This window comes from Psammomys obesus, unplaced genomic scaffold, assembly GCF_907164565.1.
Source record: "Psammomys obesus unplaced genomic scaffold, mPsaObe1.curated_primary_1811, whole genome shotgun sequence".
Classification (NCBI taxonomy): domain Eukaryota; kingdom Metazoa; phylum Chordata; class Mammalia; order Rodentia; family Muridae; genus Psammomys; species Psammomys obesus.
In genome coordinates this window covers 8,109,903-8,130,410 of record NW_026590663.1, presented here as the reverse complement: position 1 = coordinate 8,130,410, position 20,508 = coordinate 8,109,903, and the positions used below count along the sequence as shown (strand labels likewise).

Genomic DNA, 20,508 nt, shown 5'->3' with positions numbered 1-20,508 from the left:
TAAGCTCACCTTCCGTGTCCTTTCCTGAGCTCTGGGCTCGTTCAGCTCAGCTGACTTACTCGGTCTGGCTTTTCTCTCAGCCTCTGAGTTACTTTGCTTGGCCTCAAACCAACTCCAGCATCTTTTCTAATCTTCTCATTCTCTGGCCCATTCAGTCTTCACCTGAGTCTAGCTTGTTCTCTCTCAACCCCTCTGAAAAACTCTCCCAGTCAAAACTCTTCTGTCTCTCATTGCCCCTTAAGTAGCTTCCCTCTTCTCCTGAGAGCTGGGCATATCCTACCCTGTCAAATCTTTCTCTGATTAGTCACCATTTCTGCCACTCAATCAGACATCACTTTCAAACACAGGTGCTTCCTCCTACAAACTATCTTTACCTTCTTTGTTTGGGATTAGAGGCCTGTACCTCCACGCCTGGATCTAAGCGTTTCTTTACCTGAAACTTGCTCTATACCAGCCTGGCCTTGAACCCAAAACTGTTTGCTTCTGTCTCCTGGATTAAAGGCGTGTTTGTATTCCAGCCAGATCACACAGACCTAGAAGGTCTTCGGATTGATCTCTTGCCAGAACAGCCATGTTCTGAGTTAAAATTAGAAATCTCTCTTCTTTTCTCGTACGTGGTGGCGTTTGTTGAATAAGCAGGGCCTGATGGAGTGTCCCCACAACACCTCTCTCACCCAGGACTGCTGGCTGCGTTTGGAAGCGCTCCAAGAGGCCATGGCGTGCTCATGGCCTGAGAAGCCTTAGCCTGGCGTTTGTGCTCCTTTTCCTCAGATGAAGCCAGGAGAGTCTAGAAGGTCCAGGAGACAGGGTACAGCGGAGGCCCTCCACGGTTGGGTCCTTAGAAAACACAAAAGTCGCTCCACCTCGCCATCTGCCCATCTGCCCAGGCTCTCGCCTTCTGAGCCTGAGTGGCAGCTCATAGGGGCGGAGCGGACTGCGGTGCCAGGGCGGAGCCCGGTGGACTCCAGGACCCCTTAACCAGCTCCGCCAGAGCTCCGCCCTCAAGCCCCCGCCCCGCCCCGTGCAGAAGACCCCGCCCACGGCCCCGCCCCCTCCCGGGGCGGACTGGGGCTCTTATTGCCCAGCCTGGTCCGGGCGCCTCCACGCGGAGAGGCTCCCGCCGTGCAGAGCTGCGCCCTCCGCATGGCATGGAGGAGCCTCTCTCGCCCCCGCCGGAGGCCGGGCTGTTCTCGCCGCCGCCGCAGGGAGGCGGAGCCGCTGCTGCCCCGGAGCCCGGAGCCCGGCAGCACCCCGGACATGAGACCGCGGCGCAGCGGTACAGCGCCCGCCTGCTGCAGGCCGGCTACGAGCCGGAGAGGTGACGCCCAGGGCAGAGCGCGCGGGCGCATCCGGGGCGGGCGGCAGAGAAGGGTGCGGCGGCGCCGGGAGACCCGAGGCGCGGCAGGGAGGCCGCGGCCGGGTCCCCTCCACCGCCTGCGCTTGTAACTTCCCGGGACACCCGGCTCTGGCTGGAGGACGCAGGCGGGCACCGTGCAAAGAGTTGGGTGCTGGGTTACTCCTGGCGGCAGGGGAGAGGGCGCAGGTTGTAATATCGCTCCCTAAGGTTTTATATCGGGATCCGACCTAGCACGCCGACTGCACACTCCGGGACGCTTGGTGCAAGTGGCCCCGAGCTCGGGTACAAATAGTGCTTGTTGGAGTCCCGGGCCAGCGTCCCTTCCTCCTCAGCTCGCTCTTCTTCCTAGAACTGTCTTCAGTAGGTGTGTTCCGGTTGAGTGTCTCCCTAGGACCAGGAGGAGGGGGGTTGCTCTGAGGTCTAGTGAGGCTGCCGCCGTTCCCTCCCTCCGAAGACTCAAGGGTCAGGAAGGCAGTGAGCGAGGGTCGCTGGGGAAAGAGTGGGGCAGTGAACTGGGCCTCAAGGGAAGTAGCTGGAAAAAGAGACATCGGCTAATCTCTGGATTGTATCTCAGTTTGAAATGCAATCCTGCTGTCCTTCCGGTCCAGGGGATTTGGACTTCTTTCCCTAGTCCATCTGCTGGTGCCCAGCAGCTTGGGAGGTGACTTGGCAGCTGCGTTTGGCAGGGAGGGTGGTCTGGGGAATTAGCCAGGTGGTCTGCCCAGGGTCTGGTCGCTCATGGAAGAACTTTGAACGGCTTTAGGAGCTGCCAAGCCCAGCACCTCTTGCCATTGCAGGCTGGCTCTTTAGGGCGGACTTAGGCGTGGGCAGCCCCCAGCTGTCGTCATATAGTAGAAGTCTGGGTTGGAGGGCTTGGGTTCTAGAGAGGTGCTGCCGTTTGGGGGGAAGGAGTACTAGCCCTGTGGAATGCTATTCCAGAGCTCAGGCGCCATCAACCCTTCTCCTGATGTACTGCGGCTCCAAAGGGACAGTGCCAACCTCACACCCTCCTGCCCCCAGCTAAGGCTCCTAAGGCTCGGAAGAGCCTGTGTAAAACCTAAGCCCCAGCCAGGCAGTTTGAGGCTCAAACCCCGAAGGCTAGACCTCCATCCATCTCCACCAACCTGGAGCTGTAGGAAGAGGCAAGGGTTCTAAGAGAAACGCCGGGCTTAGGTCCAGCGTTAGTGGTCTCTGGCTCGAACGTGGCTGAGCTCTGCCCCCTTATCCCAGCTTAACAATGCTAATGTTGTCATTACCTTTTCGCCCCTAAATGTGTTTTGAAATCTTGTTCCTCTAAACAGTCTCAGATCAGAAAGAGCCCTCTGGGCTGCCTGCCTGAACTTCAGTGCCCTGCTGGACAGTATTCCCCTGTTCCCCCAGCAGCCGGCTTGGACCTGCCCCTGCCCTTGAAGCTGCGAGGTGGGGAGTCTCCTGGGACCAGCTGCCCTTCCTTGCTGTTGAAGAGGTCCGCTGGTTGCCTGGTGTCTCCTCCCCACGGAGGAAGCAGCTGGGGAATTGCAGGAAGAGGGGGAGGGAAGCCAGGGGGATGGATTAGGTCTCTAGAAAAGGACAGCCTAACCCAGCCTTGAGCCCAGCAGCTTAGAGTAATGAAGCTCTGACACAGGTCAGAGCAGGAGGGGCATGGGGCCCTGAAATCTGTGCTCATTGGGAAGGTGACCCTCCCCACAGCTCAGCCTGCCAGTCTTCTCTCCTGGGGCCCAATGTGCTGGGGCAGATGTCACATTAAAGTTACCTGAGGTGCTAGAACCCAGCTGCTCTCCTGGGCCCCAGCCTTGGCTGAACCCTGAACCAGAGCCAGTCCTGACTCATGCTGTAGAGAGTAGTGACCCACAGCTGGCTCCTTAGGAACCGGGAGAGACCACTGGGGTGGTCAGAGCCTATGACTGACATGGTGGCTGTTCCTTCTGTGTTCAGGATGAGCACGGTGCATCCTCCGGCTGGTCTCACTGCTCCGACTATTGGTAGGGAGTGAGAGGCCCTGATGTTGGCTCCTATGTGGCCTAGGCTTCTAGAGTGAACCTCTGAGCGCTGGAGAACCGGAGGGTACCCTGGCAAGCCGACCCCAATCCCTGCTTTGCCAGGAGCGCAGCAGTCTCCTCTCCTTTCTGGTGCCCCGGGACCTTCAGAGCTCACACCAGGCCCTGTCCTCTGGGCTCCGTTGGTGACGGGGGAAGATTGTGGTCTGCTGTCTTATCCCCACCTCCCAAGAGCCAAGAAGACATCTGCAAATCTTCTGTAATACTCTGAGCTCTATGGGAGACTCTCCCCCTGCACATGGATGGAACAGCCTGTGTTTTCCTGGCGGGGTCCCCGGGGCATCGCTGGGGAGGCTGGGCACCCCAGAGAGCCTGGTGGCTTGGAAGCCGAGGCTCCCCTGGGCCTGGCTGTCACCACACTGTTGAGAGGTAAACAAACCCGGCCTTCCTGGGGTGGGGAGGAAAGCAGCCACGTGGCTCTCGTGGCTGTATCTCCCTGCCACCTAGTTTCCTTCCAGGCCCGTGGGAACTTCAGGCTGGCGGCTGGGGGAAAAGTTATTGATCTGGGAGTAGCAGCAGCAGCTCCGGCCACCTTACCTTCCTCCGTGTCACCGGACTTGCTACCTGATCTTACTGTCTCCCAGACTGAAATCTGGGTCTTGCTGGCCGCCCAGAACTGGCCACCAAAGTTCTCCTGTGGGAAAAACTTTAAAACTGGCCACTTCTGCCCTTGTTTATGCCAGCGCCCCAAACCTTTGAGCCTTCTCTGACTTCCCACCCCACATTTCGGGGTGGGAAATCAAAACAAACTTGTTTCTCTAGACCAGCCTTCCTAGTCTCTAGCTCTTTCAGGAGCTGAGGATGAGCTGTGTGTGTGTGTGTGTGTAAAGTCTGGGACTGGAAATAGAGTCCCTTCCCTTTTGAACTGTAGGCTTTGCACTATGCACAAAGAGACCCAACAACTGTCAATTAACAGATTGTGAAACTAGCCAAGCATGCCTGTAATTCCGGCACTCAGGAGGCAGAGGCAGGCAGATCTCTGAGTTCAAGACCAGCCTGGTCTACAAAGCCAAGTCTAGGACAGTCAAGGATTACCCTCTACCCCCCCCCACACACACACACAAAGATGGTGCTAGTTTATGAAAAGTGCTTTGAAGACTGCTCAGTGCTCAAATGTCAAGGGTGTTGTCGTTCGAACATGCTTGCTCCTTAGGAATTGTGTGGGGTCGGGGCCTGTCTCCTATGAGTTGGGGGATCCTGAGTTCAGACTGGTACTTCAGGGCTCTGGAATTTCATCAGGGTCGGGAGAATGACTGCTGGAAAAGGCAGAACCTTTTCTGTGTGAGAGGTATCCCTAGGGTAGGCTACGGGGCTCAGTGGCCGAAGGGACCTAAGGACTAGGGCCGAGCCCCGTGAGGTGCTCTGCCGGGCTTCGGGGCGCACGCCGGCGAGCAGGAGGGGGCGTGTCTCCGCCTGGCTTGCCGGCCCCTCTTTCTCCGGCCTCACATCCTGCGCGCCACCGCCGCGCCTGTCGCCGGAGTGGAGGTAGCGTTGCGGGTGCTGGGGCGTTGCGCGCGGCAGCGGCAGCCGGCGAGCGGGGCCGGGCCTTTGTGCGGCGAGGGGCGGAGGCAGCGGTCCCCGAAGGAGGGGCTGGAGGAGAGGGCGGTGCCCGCGGCCTCCCTCCGCAGCCGCGGCCCCCGCCCCCGGCCCCCGGCGGCAGCGTGGCCTCGGTGCGCGTCAGCGGCGGCGGCGGCGGCGGGGCGGCCCGCGCGGGTGTTTATGTCGGGTCGCGGTGTCTCCCAGCAGCATGGCGGACTACCTGATCAGCGGCGGCACCGGCTACGTCCCCGAGGATGGGCTCACCGCGCAGCAGCTCTTCGCCAACGCCGACGGCCTCACCTACAAGTAAGCGCGGGGCTCGGCCCCACCTGGGCGCGCGGGCCGCCGCCGGCCCCGGCCCCGCACGTGCACAGCTGTCCCTCGCTGACGCCCTAATGCCCTCGCCCAATAAGAGTGACTTGGGGCCAGTGGGGGGCTGGGCAGGGAAGGAAGGAGGCTCGCACCGAGAATAGAGAGGGACGTGGCACAGCGACATCGCCGCCCAGGGAGCCCTGACCGAGAACTGGCTGGATCCGAGGCCAGCCTGCCCCCTTGCTCTTCTCCTGAGCGTCTTGGCCCCCCTGGGGAGGCCTTGGAGCATGCGGGCAAGCGAGAAGTGGCCGTTCTAGGGAGACTTTTGCCAGCATGGTCCACGATGCCTTCCTCAAGCCTTGCCGTGAAAGCAGGGAGGTCCCAGGATCCCATCTCAGCCAGCTGGCCGAAGAACAACCCCCAGAAGGGCCCCGTGGGCAGCAGGGTGGCCCTTTCCTTCCGTGTTTAGTCTAGGCCTCCTTACTTGCACCCTGCCTGCCCACAGGTTAGGGCCGGCGCCCTCCGTGAATATTCTGTGCCCGCCCTTCAAGCCCACTCCACGTGGCAGTTTGGAGAAAGGTGGAGACCTACCTGCCTGCCTTAAGCTTAGTTTGCATTTTCCTGTGGGCCCTAGGCCAGTTCTCCCTGCAGGCCTGGCACTAGCTGTGTCTCCTGGCCGCAGGACGGTGTCCCTGCCAGGAAAGAGCATCCGAGCCCTTGACTTGGGCAGAGTCGTGGTGCTGGAGAGTTCAGTAGCATCCATGGCCTGGCACCTGGCATCTCTACCCTGGCTCATAAGCATTCCTGCTTGTCAGGCGATGTCCCCATCACTCCCGAGGAGCCCACAAGTGAAGGATGACTTTTATCTTGAAGATGCCAGTAGGCCCAGACCCAGTATTTCTTCTCTGGCCTCTTAAATGAGCCGCAAAGGGCAATGGGCTGCCAAGGGAGGTCAAGGTGGATAACAGTTCTTTGCTGCTGCTCTGGTGGTGTTTGATTATGAAAGAGGAGTTTATATCCTTGATAGGATTTTTGCTACTCTCCTAGGGAAGTTTAAAGGGAAAAGTCTGAAAAGTTTCTTCCTAGGCCCGGCGGTAAATTAATCCCAGTACTCCCATCTGCCCTGTGGCTGCTGTTCCCTGCACGGAAGTGCCTCCTGCTTTGCTCAGATGGGCTCGGGTGTCTCAGGTTGGGGCATTTGCTTTGGCGTGTGTCTGTCGAAGTTTGCTGTGACTCAGGTAGACTGTGCCCATAGCATCATTGGGCTGACCGCCGCCATGCTCTGGCAGTCGTGTGGACTTCTGGCTGTCCCATGTGTGTCGGCTGCTCCTGTCCCAGCGCCTGCTCTGTCAGAACGTGCCCTGAGCTCAGCCCTCTGGGGTCCCTCCGGCTGCTTTGAACCTTGTGTGACTCAGCAACCCTGGCCCTGTGCCGTGCTGGGTTGTACCTGGGTCGTGTCGCATTGTAAACTTATTTTCAGAGTCTGTGTTTCCTTTTTATCTTACAGCGCTGGGAACCAAACCTAGGGCCTTGTACACAATATGCAAACACTCTTGTTACTGAGTCACATCCTCAACCCAGATCCTTTCTTATTTTGCTGTTGTTGTTTTGTTTTTTTGAAGCAGGATCTCTTGTAGCCCAGACTGGCCTCAAGCCCGACCCTTCTGCCTCTACCTCCCTAAATCCTACTATAGGAATGAGCCACCATTCCCAGTGTAGGTTCTGTTTTCTGTGTTGAATCATTGTTTGCTTTTGTTAAGACTAAGAAATCTTTATTGTTGTTGGTTTGAGACAGCATATATATAGTAGTATATGTTGGCTGGCCTGGAACTCTCTCTGTGGAGGAGGCTGGCCCCAGACTCACAGAGATCCACCTGCCTGTCTGAGTGCTGGATGCTGGGATTAAAGGCCTGAGCCACCACACATGCCCAGGCGGAAATCTCAAACCTGGCATGGATAGCACATACCTGTAGTCCCAGAAGGCTGAGACAAGAGGACCATGAGCTCAAGGTCATTTTAGACAACATGGTAAAATACTGTTTCAAAAGGGGAAAGGGAAGCTGGGCCTGGTGGCACAGGCCTGTATTATCCTCAGCTACAGGCCAGGCCGCGCTACACAAAACCTGTCTGTACAAATAAATAAATGAATTAAAAGATGACAGATCGAGAAGCCTTCAGAGACAAGTCAGTATCTGTTGTGTGACCGTGTAGGGAGCGTCTGTGTCCTTCCCAGACTCTGGGCGACCTCCAGATCTGTGGACCCGCCGTTCTGACTCTAGTTCTTAAGGCTGAAGCCATCAGGACATTATGTGGGTAGTGAGGCAGACTCCGGTGCTGTGACAGCAGAGTCGGCGGGTTCCAGCCTCTCTGCTCCTCTGCCCGCCCCCACCCTGCTGCCAACCTTAGAACCCCAGCCCCTGGTGCTCCAGCGCATCCTGCCCACCACTCATTGTCATTCTCTCTTCCCAGCGACTTCCTGATCCTCCCAGGATTCATAGACTTCATAGCTGATGAGGTGGTAAGTGCTTGTCCTCTGCCTCAGGGAGGGGACTGGAATTTTGTTCCAGGGCGGGTGTGGGAGAGGCTTTCCTTGGGAATGTGCTGTTGCCTACTGCCCTTATTGTGGAAGGACTCGGCACACAGAGCAAAGGAACATGGCTGGTGGGGCAGAGGCAGCTGGGCTTTGGAGATCCTGGAGAGTGTTGAATGGCAGCCTTGCACAGGCTTAGGGATGCTCTGTCACTGAAGAAGTTGGAGGGTAGTCTCAGAAAAGGTCCTGTGAGGAGAAGGCCTGGGTGTGGCTGCGCTATTATATAGACAATAAGGATTAGCTGTTGTCTGAAATGCTGAGCAAGGACTGTGCTCTAAAATTATGAGCACTTTGAATACAGCGTTCGGTGACTGGGCACTCACCCGTAATGGACGAGAACTGGCAAGAGGGTTTGAAGGAGCAGGACTGGGCTTGGGGGATGGTCAGGGAGGACTTTGGACCGATAAGAAGAAGCACAACCTGATGCCTTGCTTTCCACGAGGGGCTAGCACTGAACCAAATCAGTGAATGATTAGGCCGAGACGAGCAGAGATGGCAGTAGAGGACAGTTTAGGGAAAAGTGCAGTGATTCTGTCTTGAACTCGTGCCTGTTTAAAACACTCATTTCCCTTGTTATTTCTGTTTATTCTTGTCCGTGCTCACAAAAGACCTGAGAGCCTGCACATGCCTGGATCGTTTACATATTGAGGAAACTCGGGTTTGGCTTGAGTTTAGAGCTGACCCAGACATATTGGGGGGGTTTGGACTATTCTGGTTGTCCCCTTATGATAGCAATCAGGAAGGCTTCCTGCTCTAGCCGCAAAGGTTGTTGCACAAAGGTTGTTGCACATCCTGGCTTAGCGCCAGACTGGTTGGTTGCTAGGAAGAGGGACTAGAAAGCTGTCTGCCTTGTAATAAAGGGTCTCCTTGGATGATGGCCTCGTCAGGAAGGTGGCAGCTGCTTGGGGCATGATGGAAGAGGAGAAGGTGTGATTATCTAGGTGTGGGTGGGCAAAGGCTTCTGCTCACACGCTGTGATGTATTTCAGGGTCTCTAAAGTTATAAAGCAGAGTTTGTTTGGAGGCCTGGGGACTAGATCAGTGATTGGCCTGAATCTCAGGAGGGTCCGAGGTCCAGCCGGGTCCAGGTACAGCCTACAGCTGTGTTTACACGGAGTGTCTCTTCCCAGACACTCAAGACCAAGTGCTCTCAGAGTTTTAGGAACCTTTGCATTTGTGTAGTGTGAACTGTTGGGAATGGGCCTAAATCTAAACTGAAACTAATTTATATTGTATATACATCGTACACACTGCCTGAGGGTAATTTTTAAATTAATTTATTTATTCACTTTGCATCCTGGTCATAGCCCCCTCCCTCCTCACCTCCCAGCCCCACCCTCCTTCTCCCACCTCACTCCCCTTCCCCTAGTCCTCAGAAAAGGGAAGCTCCTCTTCCTGTCTACCCCAGCTCATCAAGTTGTATCAGGGCTGAGCATGTCCTCTGCCCCTGTGGCCTGGTAAGGCAGTCCCTCCAGGGGGAAGTAATTGAAAAGCTGGCAAGTGAGTCCATGTCAGGGAGAGCCCCTGCTCCCCTTATTAGGGAACCCACATGAGGCCTGAGCTGCCGATCAGCTGTGTCTGTGTAGGGGCCTCAGTCCAGCCCATGCATGCATGGTCCTTGGTTGGTGCCTCAGTCTCAGCAGCCCCTCTGGGCCCTGGTTGGTTGACCCTGTTGGTCCTGCGATGCCCATGTCCCCTCCAGGTCCTCTTCTCCTTCCCTCCACTTTCCACAAGGCTCCCTGTGCCTCACCCAATGTCTGGCTGTGAGTCTCAGCATCTGCTTCAAGGTGCTGCTGGGTGGAGCCCCTCAGAGGATGATTTTGATAGGCTCCCATCTGTAACCATAGCAGATATCGTTCATGGTCAGGGGTTGGCTCTCTCCAGTAGGGTGGGTCTTTGGCTGGGTCGGGCATTGGCTGGACCTTCCCTTAGTGTCTGCTCTATCTGCTCTGTTTTCATCCCTGCACATCTTATAGGCAGGGTAAGTTTTGAAGTTTTTGTGGGTGGGTTGGTATTTCCCTCCCTCTACTGAGAGGCCTAGCAGCCTTTGTGACTCTCAAGTGGGATGGTCAGCTCCCCCAGAGCTGCACTGCTCCCTGCTGTGTCCCCAGGCCTGGCCTTGGCGGCTATCTGTCCAGTGGATAAAACCCTTCAGTGGCCTGTGCCTCCATCCTTAGGACCTGACGTCAGCCCTGACCCGGAAGATCACACTGAAGACACCGCTGATCTCTTCTCCCATGGACACTGTGACAGAAGCTGACATGGCCATTGCGATGGCTGTGAGTCTCTTCGGCTGGGGCGCTGGGGGAGGGGACTGGACTGAACAAGGATGGGCAGTGTAAACGGGCAGGGCGGAGGAAGCTAACCCTTGGCTCTTACCATACCAGCTCATGGGAGGAATTGGTTTCATTCACCACAACTGCACCCCAGAATTCCAGGCCAATGAAGTACGAAAGGTCAAGGCAAGTACTGGTCCTACCCTCAAAAAGATGCAGCCTGCTTCATCCACCAGCTAACTGATGTGCGTACTAGGTGCCCTTCCTTACAACTGAATATGGGCTCAGCCCTCCTTTCCCATTGGTCCTTGCCCCAGCAAGGGCTCTAGCTTCTCAATGGCACGTCGGGGTCCCCTTTGTCCCTTGTGGCCAGGCTGCGTGCATGCCACCTTTGGATGTCTTGCAGCTCTTTCCTCCTCCTTTTGTCTACAGAAGTTTGAACAAGGCTTCATCACAGACCCCGTGGTCCTGAGCCCTTCACATACTGTGGGTGATGTCCTGGAGGCCAAGATACAACACGGCTTCTCTGGGATCCCCATCACGGCCACGGGCACTATGGGGAGCAAGCTGGTGGGCATCGTCACCTCCCGAGACATCGACTTCCTCGCCGAGAAGGACCACACCACCCTCCTCAGTGAGGTGCCTGCAGGGCAGGGAAGGCGGAACTACAGCCCAGAGGGAGCTCCACCCCAGGGGCCCCAGACTGGTGCCTGTGGCCTGGGACCACAGGGGGGCCTGGCTCCTTCTCTCTCACCTGCCAACCTGCAGGCAAATGTTCCTGGCCCCACAGGTGATGACGCCGCGGCTCGAGCTGGTTGTGGCTCCGGCAGGTGTGACGTTGAAAGAGGCAAATGAGATACTGCAGCGTAGCAAGAAAGGTACCGGGGAGTGGACGCTCAGCCTGACTTCCTGCGCAGTAGGACTTCTGTAGTTTCTCAGTGGACGCCCAGCCTGGCTCCCTGCACAGTAGGACTTCTGTAATACTGGGCCAGCCTCTCACGCTGGCCCAGTGAGGAGGCTAGGTCTCTCGGAAAGCCCGAATAACCCTGGGCAGTCCGGAGCAGGATCCCAGATACTCTGCTCTCTGCTTACAGAAGCACATTCCTAACTCAGCACGTCCCCAAACTAGCCCTGAGAGGCGCCGAAAGAGCCCTCTGGTCTTAGAAGTCTGGGAAAGGCTGAGGGTGTGATCTATGGCAGAACGCTCCTTTAGCACGGGAGGTCCTAGGTTCCGTCCTTAGCAAAGCAAAGGCCTGGGGGAGGGGGTGCTGCCTTCTACACCCCCACCTGTGGAAAGAATCGAGGTACTCGGGGGCCAGCAAGGGAGATCAGTGGGTGTAGACGCCGGCCACCCTGATTTCTATCCCAGGGACCCAGGGGTGCGAAGGAGGGAACCCCCTCTGGCAAGTTCTCAGGCCTTCCCACGAGCACCTTTGTGTACACACGCGATGAGTGTGTGGCGGCACTCATCGGAGAGGAAGGAATTTAGGTACAAGGGTACATAGTGAGACCTTGTCTTTGAGATTCACCCATTTAAGCCGAGTGTGGTGGCACCTGCCGTTAATCTCAGGAGGCAGAGGCAGGTGGATCTCTACTTTTTGAGGAGAGAGCCTGGTCTACAGAGTGAGTTCCAGGACAGCCAGGGCTACATAGTGAGAGCCTGTATCAAAAGCCAAAAGAAAGGAAAAAATTACCCGTTAGCTTCTCAAGGTCCCTGGAAAGTCCTGTGGCTGAATGTATTTGGTAGGTCAGCGGTTTCTGGGGCAGGGAGAACCTGAGGAACTGGCTTGGTTCAGGGGGGTCTTTGCTTCCTGTTCCTTGGTCCAAGTCCAGGTCCTGGGCGGGTGCTGTCACCTAGTGGCTGACTCAGGTACTTCAGTGGCGCCTGGTGTGTATTCATCCCCTCCTCCTACCCTGCTTCTTTCCTCCTGGCCAGGGAAGCTGCCCATAGTCAACGATCAAGACGAGCTGGTGGCCATCATCGCGCGCACAGACCTGAAGAAGAACAGGGACTACCCTCTGGCCTCCAAGGACTCCCACAAACAGCTATTGTGTGGGGCAGCCATAGGCACCCGAGAAGATGACAAGTACCGCCTGGACCTGCTCACTCAGGCCGGCGCTGATGTCATAGTGCTAGTAAGGAGGTTCCCAGCGTCCCACCGGCGGGGCCCGTCTTCCTCTGTGAAACCTTTGCTCCCACCGTGCCTTTTTTCTCTCTGCTGCTCTAGTGTCAGAGTTAGGCTAGTTGTAGAGCCCGAACAAGCTGTGCCCTCTCTCCATGGAGTCCCCTCGCATCTAAGTTCATTTGCCCTGGTAATCACACCCCACAGTGGCCGAGGGGCTGCCACCCGCCCTGAGGGGAGCTCAGCTTTATGGGCGTTTGCTTGTGTGGTTTTTGCAGTTCCAGCGGCCATTCCCAGCAGCACATGAGGAAACTAAGGCTCAGAGTAGTTTCACGGTGCCACTTGCTAGTGGGGTGCTTGTCACGGGCACGGGCTTGTCGTGACGGAGGAACCGGCCACACCCGTCAGTCGATGCCAGAGTTTGGGGGTTCGTCCCCCGGAGGGGGCTTGTCTGCCTAGCCTGGGCTCTTTCGTCCCCGCCTGCAGGACTCCTCCCAGGGGAACTCGGTGTATCAGATCGCCATGGTGCATCACATCAAGCACAAGTACCCCCACCTGCAGGTGATCGGGGGGAACGGTGAGTGCGGCCCGCAGCCGCGCCGGGCACGGGTTCCGGGCCGGGGAGGACGGGCTTGGGTTAGCACCCAAGTGGGGGAGGGGAGACTGCCATCCCAGGACCTCCCGGGCAGGGCGGGTTCACTGTGCTCACATTCCTGTGTCTGCTTCCTCTGCCCCCAGTGGTGACAGCAGCCCAGGCCAAGAACTTGATTGACGCTGGTGTGGACGGGCTTCGTGTGGGTATGGGCTGTGGTTCCATCTGCATCACGCAGGAAGGTGGGTGCCCTGGGGGGCGGGGGAAGGGCTGCCGAGGAGAGCCACCCGGGTGGAAACACAGGTGTCTGCCCCCTAGGTGTTCCTCGGGTGGCCGGTTCGGGGTGGCCCGTGCCCAGGCCTTCCCCTCACTCGGGATGGTTGTTGGGAAGAAGAGGTAGCTGTAGGCAGATGAGGGAGTTTTGGGAGTGGACCAGCCTGCTTTCAGACAAGCTGTGGAGACTCTTGTCTGTAGGTCCAAGGCTCCAGAGGGGAACTAGGGGTTGGGATGGGAGGGAATATGAGAGCAAAACCGTATCCCAAAGGAGGCCATAAGACCACAACTCTAGCCTTAGCTGCTAGTGCAAAGAAAGCTGCCCCTCCCGAGCAGTTGATGCTAGAGACGCCCCACCCCGTCCTGGCCCTATTGTCTGAGGCTCTCACGGATCCCCTGATCACGTCCCTGTGCTGCTGGTACTAGAATGAGGTCCAAGGGTGACACTCCCCTGCTGTTACTGCTGCTCCCACCCTAGGCCCCAGAACCACCATTTCTCACCATCCTCTGTCCACGCGTGATGATTGACACAAGGGGAAGGGACCACTGACTGTCCCCCTGTCCTGTCCATCCCACTTTCCACAGTGATGGCCTGTGGCCGACCCCAGGGCACCGCCGTCTACAAGGTGGCCGAGTACGCCCGGCGCTTTGGGGTGCCGGTGATAGCTGACGGTGGCATCCAGACCGTGGGCCATGTGGTGAAGGCCCTGGCACTTGGTGCCTCTACAGGTGAGGGAAGCCCCGTGGCTCGGGCGGCGGCGCTGGGAGCTGAGGGGTGGTCGGTATGCGGTGGAGAAAGAGGCATTCATCCGTCAGCCTTGACCTCTGCAGTCATGATGGGCTCCCTGCTGGCCGCCACCACGGAGGCCCCTGGCGAATACTTCTTCTCAGACGGGGTGAGACTTAAGAAGTACCGAGGCATGGGTTCCCTGGACGCCATGGAGAAGAGCAGCAGCAGCCAGAAACGATACTTCAGGTTTGTCTTCACGCTGTTGACCTTGGGTTGACCTTGGGTGGGTACCTGCGGTGGCGTCCCAGTTCTGCATGAGTGGCAGCTGGAGGCTGGCCAGAGCAGGGGCTGTCCGACCGGGAGGTCCTGTTGTCTCTGGCCTAGTATGTGGCTGCGGCTGCCGTGGGGTCCTCCTCCTGGGTGTACCCTGGAGAGGCAGGGTGGGGTTCTCTGAGCCTTGGGCTACTGGGCTCAGCCTCCCCACCCTCCATGCAGTGAGGGGGATAAGGTGAAGATCGCACAGGGTGTCTCGGGCTCCATCCAGGATAAAGGCTCCATCCAGAAGTTTGTGCCCTACCTCATAGCGGGGATCCAGCATGGCTGCCAGGATATCGGGGCCCAAAGCCTGTCTGTCCTCCGGTGAGTGCTGCAGCTTGAGGGGGCCACAGGGGGACTTGGGAGGTTTCCCTCTCTCCTACTTTTCTTTTTTTCTGGGATGTTCCTGACCTATTCCCCTGCCCTCCTCCCAGGTCCATGATGTACTCAGGAGAGCTCAAGTTTGAGAAGCGGACCATGTCGGCCCAGATAGAGGGCGGCGTGCACGGCCTACACTCGTGAGTAACTGGCCTCCTGGCCACTGCTGGCTGGTGCCGGGTGGGGCAGGTTCAAAGGACAAACTGAGGTTCCAGGAGCCACACAGCCTCTCACCTGTGGACAGGGCCCAGTCTACACTGGAACCTTGCCGTGAGCCCTCATGCAGGCTGGCTGCTCCCTCCCTCTGGGCAGCTTCCCGAACAGGCCTGGGAGGTGTGGCTGCTAGCCCACCGGGCTCCCCAGCTCTCGCTTTGCTCAAGAAGCCTGCTGGCTGGTGGCGGGGGCTGTCGCTGCTGGGCTCTTGCTAACGGTGGCCCCAGGCAGGCAGGCAGAAGACGGGGGCATGAACCCTCTGGTGGGGAAGTGGGCAGAGAGACAGATGCCAGGCCCAGTGCTGGCGTGACTGCGGGTTGGGGCCCAGTAGTTGTCAGCAGTAGTAGTAGGCACGCAGCCTGCCCTGGTTGAGAGGACCCAGCTCCCTAACTGTAGGCGGGCGTCTAACCTGTCTCTCTTTCTGCCCCACCCTCCCGTAGCTATACCTTTCTGCCGTGTAAGTAACTGCGCTGCCGGGGCCAGGCGTAGACTAGAGCAGGGGCAGTCTGGGTGGGCCGGGGGTTGGGAGAATGGGAACTGGGTGGGAGCTGGGCCTTTCTGGTCCTCATTGCCAGCACCGTGGTGGAGGTGGCCAACCATGACCCCTCATCCAGTCAAAACACACTTCCCGCTGTGGGGTGCAGAGGCCTGGCATTGCAGGCCGGGGGCTAGAAGGGTCCGAGTCATCCATGGGAGCCGCAGTGGAAACAGGGTAACAAAGGTTGAGCTAGCGGAAGTCTGCTCCATGAGGATGTTTGTGCTTTCCTGAGCTATCTTTCCCTCCTGGGCGCCAAGGACAGCCCACTCAGGTGTGAAATTGGCTGGAAGCGTAGCTGTCTCTGGGACTGGCACGGCTTTTTATGGAGCCCTGGCCAAAGGAAGACAGAGGTCCAGGGCCACCTCTGCCTCTCCTCTAGCCCCCTGGCTGAGAGGCAAGCTCTGCAGCCCCTCGCCCTCTCCCCAGTCTGGGGGAGCATGGACAAGAGGATTGTGGGAAGGGAATGGGGCCCACAAGCCCTTTCTTAGTCCCCTCCTACTTGTCTTCGCAGTTATGAGAAGCGGCTGTACTGAGGACAGCAGTGGGGGCCACGGCAGCGGAGGGAGCGAGCCCCGGGGTCCCACTGCAGGAACGGCCTCCCTCCACAACTGAGTGCTCCACAGATTTGCACTATGGGTCCCCAGCACCTCTCCAGGGTGAGAAGTAGATCCCTGAGGGGACTGTGGCCCCTCTCCGGGCAAGCCCACAGAGTCAGGTAGCTCCCCGTGCCAGGCTGCCCCGTGAGATGTTCTGGGCTCCCCCTTCTTCAGCCCCCGGAGCCCAGTCAGCCTTGGCTCTCAGGCCCTGCGCCTGCCTCAGGTCTTTCTTGCTGCAGCCTGCTGTGGGCCAGTGTCCTACTCTGACCCCTGGGGAAGGTGGCCCCCCTGGCTTCTCCTATAGGGCACCTCTCTCTTTCGCTGCCCCTTTCCCCCAGGAAATGGTGCTCTTCAGACCCTGCCTCTGGCCCATCCCTGGACTGCTGTCCTCTCAGCCACGTGGCACTTGGGTTCTGGGCCTAGGCCAGGGGGAGGTCTCTGCCCCCTTCCTCTGGCGTGAGGTTCCCAGGGGCCCCGCATCTCTGAGCTGGGGGAGGGCCTGCTTATGGCCACCCGTCCTTCGTTCCTGACTACCACCGTCCCCGTGTGGACCCTTCCTGCCCTCCCCTCCCAGCTGCAGTCGAAGGCTTTAACTTTGCACATTTTGGGGTCACAATGTGTCATTGTATATTAAATAATCTGAATAAACCAAGCAGTTATCAATGTCTCTGGCCTATCGTTTCTGTCCTTTGCCCTCAGGGTGCCTGGCCCCTATCCTGCTAGTGCCTGAAAGTCCCGTCAGGGCATGGTGTCCCCAGGAAGATGAGGAGGGGAGGCCAGCCACATTCCAGGGTGTCCTGATGTAGGTGGGCCACGTGACAGGACGTCTCAGCCTGCTGGCCGGCAGTTCCTGCAACTGGAAAGTGTCCCAGAAGGGTTCCTTGCAGCTCCCTCGGCCACCTTGAGCAGGTGGCAGTACAGAATGGAGGTGCCAACTCAGATGGGCAAAGAGGAAGCTATCGTGGGAATGGCCCAGTGCCAGGAAAGATCGGAGGGTAAGAAAGATCTTGCTTTGTGGTGATGACCCAGAAATGCTGCTGTTCCATAGGACCCTGTTGACACATCCTGAAAAACCTGTGACCCAGCACTCAGGGAGGCAGAGGCAGGTGAATCTCTGAGTTCAAGGCCAGCCTAGTGTACAAAGTAAGGCCAGGACAGCCAAGGCTACACAGAGAAACCTTGAAACACCCCTGCCAAAAAAGAAAAGTGAGTGTGCACCAGGTTTTTAAAGTGTCTTCCAGCATGGTGCACTTCCAGGATTGGGAAGGAAATCTGGGTGGCAAGTTGTTGGCTGAGTTAGAGCTGCTGCAGGGACTGTATGGAGAGACCCTGAAGGCCTTGTGCCCTGTGGGCACCAACAGTCAGAGGTGAGCTAGCAGGTCCCCCAAGGTGGTAAAAGATGAAGGGCTGGAATAGCCGAAGCCACCCCACAGGACCAGCACGACCCATCATCCCATCGTGGTGGGAAAGCGTTCCGGCCTTTGACACAAACATCAAACCAGCTCACTCTGAATCAAGCTGTTGAGTGGATCAAAGGAGGGTTTCCCTTTGAATCAGACCTCATTGACCAACAGCTGACATTCCTCGCTTACTCTGCAGGCTAGCGAGCCCCAGTGGGCTGGAGCTTATTAGCGCTGGCCGACCTTTCTAGAGGAAGTTCTGCTCAGTGGGTGGCTTCCTTTCTTTTCTCCTCGGGTGATGAAATATTCTCAGCTTCAGGGGGGAGGGTTGGACCTGGCTCACAGTTCTGGGGTGCAGCCCACCATCGTGGGGAGGCCAAAGCAGCGGGGGCTTCAAGCCTTGGCTCACAGAGAGGCAGAGGAGAGTGATGGTGACCCCCCCCAAGTCTACGGGACGTTGCCATCCACAGTGTGCAGGTCTCAGGGTAATTAATCAGGGCAACCCACACGTGCCAAGGGGCCCATGGTCTCAAGTGATTCTAGATCTCAAGTGGACATGGTAGGGGTGGACAGTAGGTGTGACTCAGACTATTCCAGGGAGCCAACACCCCAGAAGCTCAGAATCACTGAGCGGACTGGGCCTAGGGCTCTGAATAGTCACGGAGCGCCCAGCTTCTGATACTCGGCAAACTTGGAGAATCATTGCTGTAGAGGAAACTATGCTCCCAATGGCATGGCTTTTGAGACTTTTCAAAGCATCCTGTGGGCAGGATATTTGATCCCATCGTGAAGCCAAAAAATTGTGAACTGTAAAACACTGTCTCTTGTTTGGTGTGGTTAGGCCCTATCACACACCTTTAATCCAAAAACTTTGTTTATTGTGAACTGGTGATTGTGGTGTGGTTCACCCAGCCCCAGAACATGCCTTTAATCCAAGAGCTCTCTGTCCACAGGATTTAATAAAGTTAACCCTAGGTCAAGAGGTAGAGCAAGACACCGACTGACAGGGATTAAAGAGTAGGGGGGACTTTAGGTTGAGGGGGATTTAGAAATTGTGGAGAAGGCTTTTGGAGTTGGGATTTTAGCTTAGGCCCTGGTTTTTTTGGCCTTTTCCTCCTGGGCTGTTGGCTGAGCTAGTGAGCCTTTTGGGTTTTTTCCATCCAGACCTGAGCTGAGAAGGAAGGTCAGCTGGGTGCTTTCTCTGTCTCTCTGAGCGAGCAGGTTTTCACCCCAAGATCTGGCTCCTGAGTTTTTATTGGTAAAATAGAACGGTTGGAATTTTCATTCATTTTTAAAAACAACATTTTGGCACCCAACGTGGGGCTCGAACCCACGACCCTAAGATAAAGGGTCTCAGGCTCTACCAACTGAGCTCGTAGGGCATAGGAAACAATTTCAGATAACTCAGCACTTTCCCCTTGGCCTCGTGACCAATCACGTGAGAGGGGCTGGGGGATACCCAGATGGCATGGTTGCTCTGGCTGTAAATGCAGCCGCTGTGGTCAATGCCCGAGTGGAACGCTGCTCTGGGAGGGAAGCTCATCACAAGCCGATCTGCAGAAGCAGCTGGAGCAGCGCCTGCTCAGCAGAACTCCGTGCCTTCCGGGTCCGGCCTGGTCGGCATGCAGCAAGGAGCCTCTCTCCGGCACGCTCTGGTGTTACGTGGCCTAGGGTGCCTATCCGAAGCCAGGCTGTGTTGTGGTAGCTCCCCAGAGCCTCACCTGTGGGCAACAGTGCTGATGTGAAGGTGTAGCCTCCCAGGGAGAGACCACGTCTCACCAATGGGCAGCCGGTCAGTGCCTCAGCCCCCGCAGTAGCACCCATCTGAGCAACCCAAACTAGGCCCCGGCATGGGTGTGGAAGAGGCAGACCAGGTACACCTGCAGGCACTTGGCCTTGGCCGCTGGCCTCTTCCCCGGTGAGGCTAGAAAGAGAGGCAGGACAGGGCTGGGGCAGGGGACTCACATGCCACCAGGAGCATTCTGGCCATCTCTGGTGCACAGAGGACAGATGGAAGAGGTATATCCGGCATCCCTTGCTTCTGCCATGTCCCCAGCCCCGAGAACTGAGATCAGGAGATTCCAAATGACGTGACCTAGGAGTTCAGGAGCAGCCTGGGCTAGCTCTCCTGAGGGTCATTTCAACTTCCATGGCCCTAGTGTCAATCAGGAAGTACACAGCCCAGCCCAGAAAGGAGGAACGAGTGGCTGTCCTGTAAAGGGCCAGCTGCCCTTGGTCCCTCGCCTGCCTGCCCCTTTCCTCTCACCTGATAAGGGGATTCAAAAAGGGAGAGGGGGTGAAGGGACAGCTCCTTCCACTGCCCTAAGGCTGACTCTTTGTTCTTTCAAAGTCCCCCTCGACTTGTGAGGCCCAGCATCTGAGCCTAGCCTTACATTCAGATAGGACTCAGGGCCCTGGAAACCCAATCTTCTTGCCTCCCCACACCCACAGTCACCCTTTTGCCCCTCCCCCGGAGGGTTTGCAGCAGAGTCTGGTCAGAAAGTGGGGGTGGGGGTAGGCTCCCCGAGTGAGCACACAGCTCTGGGATAGATAGCAGGGTCCTACACAATGCGTGGGACCCATGCCCAGCCTTACCTTTCTTCTAGCTCAGCTTAAGGTGGACTATGGGGGTGCCTTGCTCACCAGGCTTCTGCTCTGTCCTCTTAGCTTCTCATCTCCATCACCCCACCCAGCTAGAGAGGGTCAGGAGCATCCGTACTGAGAGGGAGAAGCCAGACTCTCCCAGACTTCAGACCTCGGTTTCCCTACTCCTGAGAACAGGGAGAGAGAAACGCTGTTATCAGAAGCAAACAGCTTTCTGTCTCTTGACTCTGCATCTCGGATAACCCACTTTGCCCTGCACCTTTCACACAGGCTTACCTTGGGGTGAGGAGAGGGCAGGGAGGTGCTCACTCAAGCAGGGTTCACCTGGGGGGTGTCTCTCTGGAAGGTGTCTGCTGCTATCTCTTAGGGTGAGGCAGAACGAACTGAGCTTCAGCCGTTCATCTGGCAACTGTCTTGGTGAAAAAGAAAGGTTCCCCACAGAGAGGAAGAGGAAGTCAGTAGTACTAGGTTCCTGGGAACTGAATGGCATGGAAGGAGGACAGAAGGAAGGGGAATTTACATAAGGATCTTGTTGTGACCCGACCATCAGTCTCCGGTCTCCAACTCCAGCATCTTCATCCTGTCTGCACCCTCCTGGCAGACGCAGGCTGGTGGA

At 57.4% G+C, this 20,508-nt stretch overlaps 1 protein-coding gene and 1 long non-coding RNA gene across 4 annotated transcripts; one reads left to right on the top strand and one right to left on the bottom strand.

The window, feature by feature from the left end:
- Positions 1-1,078: 1,078 nt before the first annotated feature.
- Impdh1 (inosine monophosphate dehydrogenase 1) lies at positions 1,079-16,555 on the top strand. 3 transcript variants are annotated; one of them, XM_055608197.1, is made up of 15 exons: positions 1,079-1,318; positions 5,161-5,259; positions 7,735-7,783; positions 10,032-10,133; positions 10,242-10,316; positions 10,563-10,769; positions 10,921-11,008; positions 12,067-12,266; positions 12,740-12,830; positions 12,992-13,087; positions 13,704-13,847; positions 13,950-14,094; positions 14,344-14,487; positions 14,598-14,681; positions 15,804-16,555. In XM_055608197.1, the coding sequence occupies exons 1-15, from the start codon at positions 1,149-1,151 to the stop codon at positions 15,823-15,825; spliced, it is 1,716 nt and encodes a 571-aa protein (XP_055464172.1). In that variant the 5' UTR covers positions 1,079-1,148; the 3' UTR covers positions 15,826-16,555. The 3 variants fall into 3 exon arrangements, with proteins under 3 accessions (XP_055464172.1, XP_055464171.1, XP_055464173.1); XM_055608196.1 differs by having other exon boundaries at positions 5,158-5,259; XM_055608198.1 differs by lacking the exon at positions 1,079-1,318 and adding an exon at positions 4,883-4,899.
- A 1,603-nt stretch (positions 16,556-18,158) lies between these two features.
- Positions 18,159-20,508, bottom strand: LOC129677563 (uncharacterized). The gene is made up of 5 exons (XR_008720213.1): positions 20,413-20,508; positions 20,169-20,301; positions 19,884-20,059; positions 19,254-19,383; positions 18,159-19,009 (listed from the first exon to the last, which is right to left on the bottom strand). It is a non-coding gene; the product is annotated as an uncharacterized LOC129677563 (long non-coding RNA).

Bases quoted from the DNA above. Each gene is read 5' to 3' on its own strand.
- Impdh1 (XM_055608196.1), top strand. From the start codon at position 1,149: ATGGAGGAGCCTCTCTCGCCCCCGCCGGAGGCCGGGCTGTTCTCGCCG. The intron at 13,088-13,703 runs GTGGGTGCCCTG...CACTTTCCACAG, and splicing joins CATCTGCATCACGCAGGAAG to TGATGGCCTGTGGCCGACCC. The intron at 14,488-14,597 runs GTGAGTGCTGCA...CCCTCCTCCCAG, and splicing joins CAAAGCCTGTCTGTCCTCCG to GTCCATGATGTACTCAGGAG.